The following is an 8,794-nucleotide window of genomic DNA, read 5'->3' as shown; positions in this document are numbered from 1 at the left end:
AGCCACAAATCTCCGATCAACATGGGGAACGTGCCATTTGAGCCAGTCGCTACTGATTGCTGATCATTCATGAAATCTCCGAGCACATCGTTTATAGTGATCATTTCTAAAGAAATGTTCTTACTGGAATATTTATTAAAGGGCTACAGATTTTGCAGGCAACATATAATAATTGTTTAAAGAGAATAGGAAAGATTTCGGCGTATAGATCTTTCAGGAACTGACCGAACACTTCATTATTTAAAATAAAATAATTCACTCCCCGGCAGACTGACTAAGCCATGGATCTCTCTAATCTGTATTGGCAGCCGCAGGATGAAAACAAAAACCGAAAAGTACTTTTCAAACGATGCTGGGTCATTAGGCCGAAGGCCGTTAGGCCGAAGGTCATTTGGCCGAAGGGCATTAGGCCGAATGGTCATTAGGCCGAATGATCATTAGGCCGAATTGTCATTAGGCCGAATGGTCATTAGGGATCATCCATAAATGACGTAGCATTATATGGGGGAGGGGGGAGTTTTGTATTTTGTGATGATGTGTGACGACAGGGGGTAGGGGGTCATGTCATGCTACGTAGCTTTTTTAAAGAGGAATAGGGGTTGGCCTGAAGTCACGACAATCTTACCCGTTTCATCTAACATCGTTTTTGATTTTTTTTAAATTTTTTACGGGGACAAGGAGGGGGGTGAGGGCTACCGTCAAGCTACGTAATTACCATGGGGGTATATAGAAGTTTGTGACGAAATGCTACAATGGGGTGGGGGGTGTTAAAAATCACTCAAAAAATGCTACGTCATTTATGGATGGTCCCTTAGGCCGAATGGTCATTAGGCCGAATGGCCATTAGACCGAATGGTCATTCATCCGAATGCAAAAGGCTGAATGGCCATTAGAACAAATAAACCAAAGAGTGATAGATGAAGTGGTTGGAACGGAAAAGAATTATCAGTTTTCAATGAAGGGTGATTTATTTAGATTTTTTTAACTTAAAATTATAACGTTTAGCATATTTACACCCCATTTCTCGCTACTGATTTATTGACTGCATGGAATAAAAAATAAAATGGACGCCTAATGTGGCTACGCCACATCGCTTCAATTCGGGTGATGTCCGACATCGCTACCGCTCCGTCGGACTTAAACTAATTGATAGCCCATATGTTTGAATAATCCGGGCAAACGAGTAGATCACAAGTTCGCTTGTGAGGGGCCGCCGCTTCCGACGGTGGCCACCTCGTCCGGCGGATCCTCAGCAGCTTTACGCTGCTTCGGATCCTTCGCCTCGGTTATGCGGCAAAGCCGCATCACACAGGCTTCGCTGCATGCGGTAGAAAGTTCAAAAAGTAAATGAATAAATATGCGTGTTTCTGGTGAAATATTTGACCCGACAGTGTTTTTGTTCATGCCTTCTAAAAAAAATTGCAACTTAGTGGCATGTACAATGACAACTTCTAGAATAAGTTATCCGCTTTAACTACCGTAATCGAATTAAAGAGATTGAACTTTAGTAAAAGTTGTATACAATGTTTTATGAATGTGAATTGTCATCTAGGTCAACTTCCGTAATTTGACTAGCTGGATAGAAGTCGTGGAATGCACAGGATATAATTTGAAAAAAAACAGCTCATATTAAAAACAAGGATAAAACATCAGTGATTTAAATGAATTGAGTTAGGGAAATAATTAGAGATTTTGAGAGAGAATGTAGAACAAAATAGAAAAGAAAGAGATAGTGGAAAAGAGTGAGATAAAATGGCAGAGAAGGAATATGAAAGAAGAAAATTGGATTGTTTCCATTCCACAAAACTTGATAATGCATTATTGATTGTTACGCACGCTGCAGCGACAAGAAATAATCCAATTTTATCAATCCTCAATAAATGTTTATTTAGATTATAAAATTCCTAGGAAATAAGTAAGTAGATGTAAGTTGTAGATTTAAGATTGTAAACGAATTGTGCTTACGCTTAGTATTTCTTTTTGTCGTACAACGCTCCGTATAACCTTTACATATAATCACGCGTTGCAACTGTTAAAGTTCGCGGAATCTAGTAGTAAATATGCTTAGGTGAGATGGCTATGGCTACAGTTATAATAACTCACCTAATAGTTGCTCTCGCAAGTGTTCTTACACAGCGCAATACGGAGTTTCAAGCTATATTGATTCTGAACAAGTAAATATTTCGTTTAGAATATAAATACTAGTAAATTTTCTGAGTTCTTACCCTAAATTATGCACGAGCTGCCTATATGCAGCAACCAGCCACCTGTCCGTACTATTGTTCTTCAGTACTTAGCTATTATTTCAATTTAGGTTAAGATTTAGTTTTAATTAGTATTACAATAAATTTAAGTTAAGTTTAAGATTCTTCAAGTATTTTCTCACCTAGATATTTTAATTAGATTTAAGTTTCAATATATTCAATAGGAAACCTTAGATTTCAATTACTTAACAGAATATACGATGGGACGCCTAGCTATCACTGCGCACGTTATCAATCTGTTCTCTTTTTCCTCTCTGTCACTTGCGCTCGATCGATATAAGCTAGGTAGGTCACCTTCACCATCGCTGACGATCCCTCGGCTGGTGCACCCTCAGTACACTATCGGTGTCACTCAATGAACGGGGAAAATGGGGCTCGTTGGTCGATGTGGCGTAATCAACACTCCCCCCCGTAATTCGTTGTAGATTCTTCCGCGACGCATTACTACGAACGCCTACATCAAGTACTGCGAGCTTCACTGTTGGTCTCTCGTAAATTCCGCCGCTAACAGTTTGCACCGTTGCAGATCGTACCTGTCCATCCGAGGCAACCTTTGTTGCTATGACTCTTCCCTTTGGCCAATAGTTTCGTGGGAACTTTGGATCGGCTACGATTACAATATCGTTAACTTCGATGGGCTTCATCGCCACGAACCATTTGGATCTTCTCGTGATGGTCGGAAGGTAATCTCGGAGCCACTGTTTCCAGAAACTGTTGGCAAGGATTTGAGAAGTTTCGTAGTTGTTTTTCAAGGCCCGAGAGCTGTCGTCGAAAGTGATTAGTGGTTTCAACCCGTTGGAGGATTGCAGGAGAAAATGGTTAGGGGTTAGTACCGGAGAGAGGTCGCCATCAACGGGAATATTGGTCAACGGTCGAGAGTTGACTATGTTCTCCACCTCATTCAGTGCGTTCTCGAGTACCTCGGCGGTTACTACCCTTGACGCTATAACCTTACTCAAGTTCTGCTTCACGGTCCTGATCAAGCGCTCCCACGCCCCACCCATGTGTGGTGCCGAAGGTGGATTGAATCTCCACTCGGTGTGCCTTGATGTGAACTCGGTCACTAATTTGTCCTGATCTATGTTCCGAATCGCCTCTTCGAGAACCTTTTCAGCGCCTTTAAAGTTGGTGCCTCTGTCACTATATATCACTATATATTACGAGTCCGTCGATAGTGAGTATGCGACCTGCAGATGGATGGCTCTAGTAGTGAGACAGGTAGCTAGAACACCCCATCGCTTCTCAGTGCGACGACCGATTGATACCGTCATCGGCCCAAAATAATCCAAACCTGTGTGAGTAAATGGACGAGTATAGGCAGCCAGCCGTGCTTCTGGTAAGTCAGCCATCATTGGAGGACAGGGTGTTGCGCTGTCGTTATTGCACTGCTGACATTCCCTACGCACTCTCCTGTAGACAACTTTCAATCGTGGGATATAGAAGTGCTGACGTAGTTCATTTACCACGGTTTCGTGATTTTGGTGATGGAACTGCCGATGAAAGTGCGCCACAACGAGTTTTGTTATGGTGTGTTCGTGGGGAAGAATTACTGGGTTGGAGGCATCTACATCGATGTACTTGCATCCCCCTGTCCGGCCTTGAACTCGCAGCAGATTCTGATTGTCCAGTGTAGGACAGACACGGTAGATTGAGCTGCTCTTCGGTATTCGCTTCTTCTCTGCGGAGAAGGCATTAATCTTCAGGATTGCCACCTCGTCCGCGAACACGTCGCCTTGGGCTATGCGATACAGATAATTTTCGGCTTTGACCAGTTCTTCGTGGGTGAGTGGTCCACTAAGTGGTCGCTCCTTTTTCGCCAATCGTCTCCAGTTGGAAGCTTGCCGAGCGAACACTGCAGTTCGGCGTAATAGCGTCGTCCAGCTTGAGAATTTCTCCAGCGCGATCAACGGTTCTGGTGCAACAATGTGTGTAAGTAGATGAGGACGAAGTTCTTCGTCAGTTGTTCCATACCGCCGCGAAGTTATAGGCCACTCTTCTACTGGTGTCGATAGGAACGAGGATCCCCGAAACCACGGACTTTGCGAGCTGAGATCCGGGAAACCTTTCCATTTAGTACCCAAGTCAGCTACGTTTTGTTTGGTCGATATCCAATGCCATTCATATACTTCCGTGCTCTCCAGAATTTCACTGACTCGAACGGCAACATATTGGCTGTATCTTCTATGGTCAGAGATCAGCCAGCAGCACACGTCCCTGGCGTCAGTGTGGAAGAACCGCTGATTCACCTTAAAGCTCAGGGCAGTTTGGACGGCATTCGTTAGTCGCACTCCGAGGACAGCTGCTTGAAGTTCGGCTCGAGGAATGGACAAGAAGCGAAGTGGAGCCACTCTCGTCTTGGCGGCCACAAGCGCACATTCTATATTAGCTCCTTGTCGGAATCGCAGATAAACCGCGGCTGCAAACCCATTCTCACTTGCGTCGACGAATGTGTGTATTTGTACCTCGGCGTTAACTGAGATCTGGATCCGAAAGCATCTTGGAATTTCAACTTCTTCTACCTTGGGAAGGACTTTCAGCCATAGCAGCCACTTTTCGAACTCATTCTCTTCGATTTTATCGTTCCAGCCAATTCCAGAGCTCCATATATCCTGCAGCAAGACCTTGAGGTACATCAGGAAATGTGCGATAAATCCGCATGGATCGTACATCAGCATCAGCATTCGAAGAGCTTCTCTCTTGGTTGGTCGCCGTTGACCAGATAGGAGATCTTCCTGGCACTTCGAGGAGAGCTTAAAGGTAATGCAGTCTTTCTCTGTGTCCCACCACATTCCAAGAATTTTCTCCGTGGGAAGGCCATCATTGACGTTTAAGTTTTTATTGGTCACTGGTTTTTCATTCAGCGATAGCAGCACCGTCGATGAATTCGACAGCCAATTTCTCATTTCGAAGCCGCCTTCCTGGTGAATCATCTTGATGTCGTGTACGAGCGAAATCGCTTCCTCTTCCGTCTCGACGCTGATGAGCATATCGTCGACGTAATGCTGCTTGACTATCGCATGAACTGCGGCCGGAACTCGTTTTCGTACAGTTTGGCATGCTTGTTTTTTACATACTGGGCCGTGCTTGGTGAGCAGCAGGCCCCGAACGTCATCACCTGCATGATGTAGACATTAGGTCCGCCTGTGCTCTCCTCGCGTCCCCAGAAAAACCGTTGACAATGCTGGTCCTCTTCTCGCATCAGTACTTGATGGTACATCTCCCTCAGGTCTCCGCAAACTGCTATCCGGTGTTCTCTAAATTTTATTAGCACGCTTAGCAGAGACGCTAGGAAATCGGGTCCCTTAAGAAGGACGGAGTTGAGCGAAACATCGTAAGCTTTCGCGGCGGCGTCCCATACCAACCTCGTCTTTGCAGGTTTGTTCGGGTTAACAACGGGGAATACCGGAAGATACCAGACCCTGGGATGCTGGATCGTGAGCTCGGCATCGGTAAGCTTCCGTATGTATCCTTTGCAGATGTAATCCGCGATCTTCGTGTTCAAAACTTCTGCCAGATGCGGATCATTCTGCAGCCGATGTTCCAGGCACTCCCAGCGCTTTAGTGCCATTGCTTTATTGTTCGGAAGGCGTACACCGTCGTATTTCCAAAGAAGGCCTGATTCATATTTATCCCCTTTCCGATGCGTTAGTGTGTCCAGCATTTGTAGTGCCCGTTCATCTTCTGTGGACATGAGCACCTTTCCCGATTTGACCACGCCCATACTGTCAAGGGAAAAATATTCCTTCATGGCCTTATGTAGATAATCTCCGTTTTCTTGGTTACATGAGCAAATATCTAGCATATGATTGTTGACGACACCGGTGCTGGACGAACTATGTGCGACATATCCGTAAACGCACCATCCTAAGCAAGTCTTGACCGCAACTGGTTCCTTTGTTTTACCTTCACGACTCTTCGTTACGTGGCCAAGCTTGGCGTGGTCGACACCGATTAGTATGCGTGGAGCAGTGTCACTATACGACTCGATGGGAAGTCCTTCGAGGTGCCGGAACCGTTTCTGCAATTCCGAAATAATCATCGTTTGTGGTCGCAGTTCTAGCTTGTTCACGGTACGCGCATCCGACAATGCATGTCTCATCGATTTGTTCGATGTGCCAGAAATCTGCAGACTGACCTTTTGGGACTTGCACTCCACTCTTTTCGTGCCACCAGTCCATTTTAGACACAAAGGTGCTATCTGTCCAGAAACTCCTAATTCATCTGCCAGTCCTTGCTCCAGAAGGGTCAGCTCAGAACCATCGTCGATAAATGCGTATGTATGTAATTCTTTCGACGGCCCGTATAGAACAACAGGAACAAACCGGAGAAGTACGCCACTGGTTTTAGTTTGATGGACATTGACACTGCTCTCGAGTTTCCCGCCGGGGATTAAAGAAGTGGATGGACCAGAAGTTATTGTTTCCGACTCGGACTTTTTGCTACCGTGAAGAAGGGGATGATGAAGGTATGTACATCCGTTGATTCCGCATGTCCTTTTCAGTTTACAGGGACTATTATGCCGTTGAAGGCATTTTCGGCAGAGTTTGAGTTCCTTGATCGTAGCCCATCTAGAGTCGTAGCTGAATTCTGAAAACCGTTCACACTTGGCTACCGAAGAGCAGGTTCCCTTACATACTCTGCACGATTGCGAGAAATCCTTTTTGTCCCTGGTTGGGTTATACGGTTGCTTCTTATCCGACTCGATATGCACGTTCTCCCTTCTGCTGCGGACCTTTGATTCGTCTTTCGGTCCGTTGTTCTGCGTTCCCATCACTGCGCTGGCATCTTCCGCCATCACGTACAACCAAGTGCTAAACTCTAGCAATGTCGGTACCGGATTTCCCCTAGTCGATCTTGCCCATTCCAACTTAAGTCCGGGCGGTAGACGTTCTACCAGCTCGTATCGCAGAGAAGAGCTGTACATGTAGTCACTTATCTCGCACGCTTGTATTGTGGCGCAGAGATTCTTCACCGAAAGTGCGAAATCGACAAGAGTTTCTAATTTTTCGACCCTAGGAGCTGGCAAATCTCTCACCTTCTGGATGACCGCTTGAATGATCGCTTCAGGCTTGCCATATAACATTTTGAGCGTTGACATCACGCTCGCCACATTGCACGGGTGCAGCAATTCGCACCTTACCCTATTCAGCGCCTCACCTTTCAAACATTTCCGCAATCGAAGCATATTTTCTTCGTTTGAAAAACCGCACATTTGCGTTGAAGAGTTGAACATGGCCAGAAACAATGGCCACTCTTCGGCTCGTCCGCTGAACTCTGGCAAATCCTTGGGAACGGCGTGACGTGCAGCCAATTGACTTCTATTCAGAAGATACATGGTATCGTCGCCATTATTTTCCGTGGGTTCAAGTCGATAACGTGGAGGATTTGGCGTTGAACCCTGCTCAGGAACAAAGTTGTCGACGCCACTCACCCTTCGGGTTAGAATACTAGGTTGTGTCCATTGCAAGTTGTGAGGAACTGGGCGAGGGGGATGCACCCCAATTTGTTGTATTGGACGTCCTTCAGGGTTTGACAGTGGAACGTGGAGGGGAACTTGTGACGTTCTTTCTCGATTGTAACCGATTGGTGGTTGCCCTTGATTGTAAGCGATGTGCTCTACAGGCTGCGAACTTATCGGCTGCTGTTCATTAGTCAATGTGGGCTGAAAATGGGCCTCACCTCTATCACCAATACGGTCCGTACCCTCTATCCACTCCTCTATTTGCGATACTTTGTCGACTATTGACCCAACTTCATCCTCCTCACTATCGCTTCTGTATTTGTCGAGTATGGCGAATTTCATGTCCAGAAACCTCTGCTCCAAGGCTTTAGTCTCTTCCAGTTTGCGTAGCTGCAACTTCATCTCACGCCTTGATCGACTTCTGCTGGTACAGGTGCTCGACCTTGTTAGGGTATTGTTAGATCGCACAGATATTATATCCTCAGATGGTTCAGGTTCGTGTGTCGATTGTTGCTGTGAAGAACAGATATTGTCCGGATGGAGAGGATTGGTACTGTTACTAGTTCCACAAGACGGGCAACTCCAGTCTGTCTCTGAGACTGCTTCAGTAACATTTGCGCACGTGAAATGGTACCAGTTGTCGCATGAGTCACATTGGACCATTCTGCTATTATCCCGTTCATCGCACAGGGAGCAGTGATTATTTCGTGTGGACCGGCGAACTTTGTTTATCAAGTTGACACCCGCGGCGCCTTGCTGGCTTCCTGATCCCGTGTTAAGTACAGGAACATTCATAGTAGTGTTGAAAGAGAGTCCAAGTACTCGTTCAGGTTGCGTGTTGATGGCTGCTGCATCGGTGTTAACAGCAACGGCATTAGCAATGGCGGCGGTACCCTTTGTCTGAATCGTCAGCTTAGCGGTTTTTACTTTTTTATTGGATTTTGTATTGGACTGTTTGCCCGGCATCTTCTCAGTTCCAATAAGCGAATTTTATAATGTTACGCACGCTGCAGCGACAAGAAATAATCCAATTTTATCAATCCTCAATAAATGTTTATTTAGATTATAA

At 45.6% G+C, this 8,794-nt stretch overlaps 2 protein-coding genes across 2 annotated transcripts; both read right to left on the bottom strand.

The window, feature by feature from the left end:
• Window positions 1-2,560: 2,560 nt before the first annotated feature.
• Window positions 2,561-3,268, bottom strand: LOC131686999 (uncharacterized). The gene has a single exon (XM_058971035.1). It carries the CDS (start codon window positions 3,266-3,268, stop codon window positions 2,561-2,563), a length of 708 nt encoding a protein of 235 aa, XP_058827018.1.
• Window positions 3,269-3,421: 153 nt separating this feature from the next.
• Window positions 3,422-5,251, bottom strand: LOC131686998 (uncharacterized). The gene has a single exon (XM_058971034.1). It carries the CDS (start codon window positions 5,249-5,251, stop codon window positions 3,422-3,424), a length of 1,830 nt encoding a protein of 609 aa, XP_058827017.1.
• Between the last annotated feature and the right edge of the window lie 3,543 nt (window positions 5,252-8,794).

The sequence above is a fragment of the Topomyia yanbarensis genome, chromosome 3 (assembly GCF_030247195.1).
Source record: "Topomyia yanbarensis strain Yona2022 chromosome 3, ASM3024719v1, whole genome shotgun sequence".
Classification (NCBI taxonomy): domain Eukaryota; kingdom Metazoa; phylum Arthropoda; class Insecta; order Diptera; family Culicidae; genus Topomyia; species Topomyia yanbarensis.
Note: the sequence above shows the minus strand (reverse complement) of the source record. Positions and strands in the feature narration are given on the sequence as shown.

Coding starts and splice junctions, on each gene's coding strand:
- LOC131686999 (XM_058971035.1), bottom strand. CDS start 3,268: ATGGGTGGGGCGTGGGAGCGCTTGATCAGGACCGTGAAGCAGAACTTG.
- LOC131686998 (XM_058971034.1), bottom strand. CDS start 5,251: ATGCTCATCAGCGTCGAGACGGAAGAGGAAGCGATTTCGCTCGTACAC.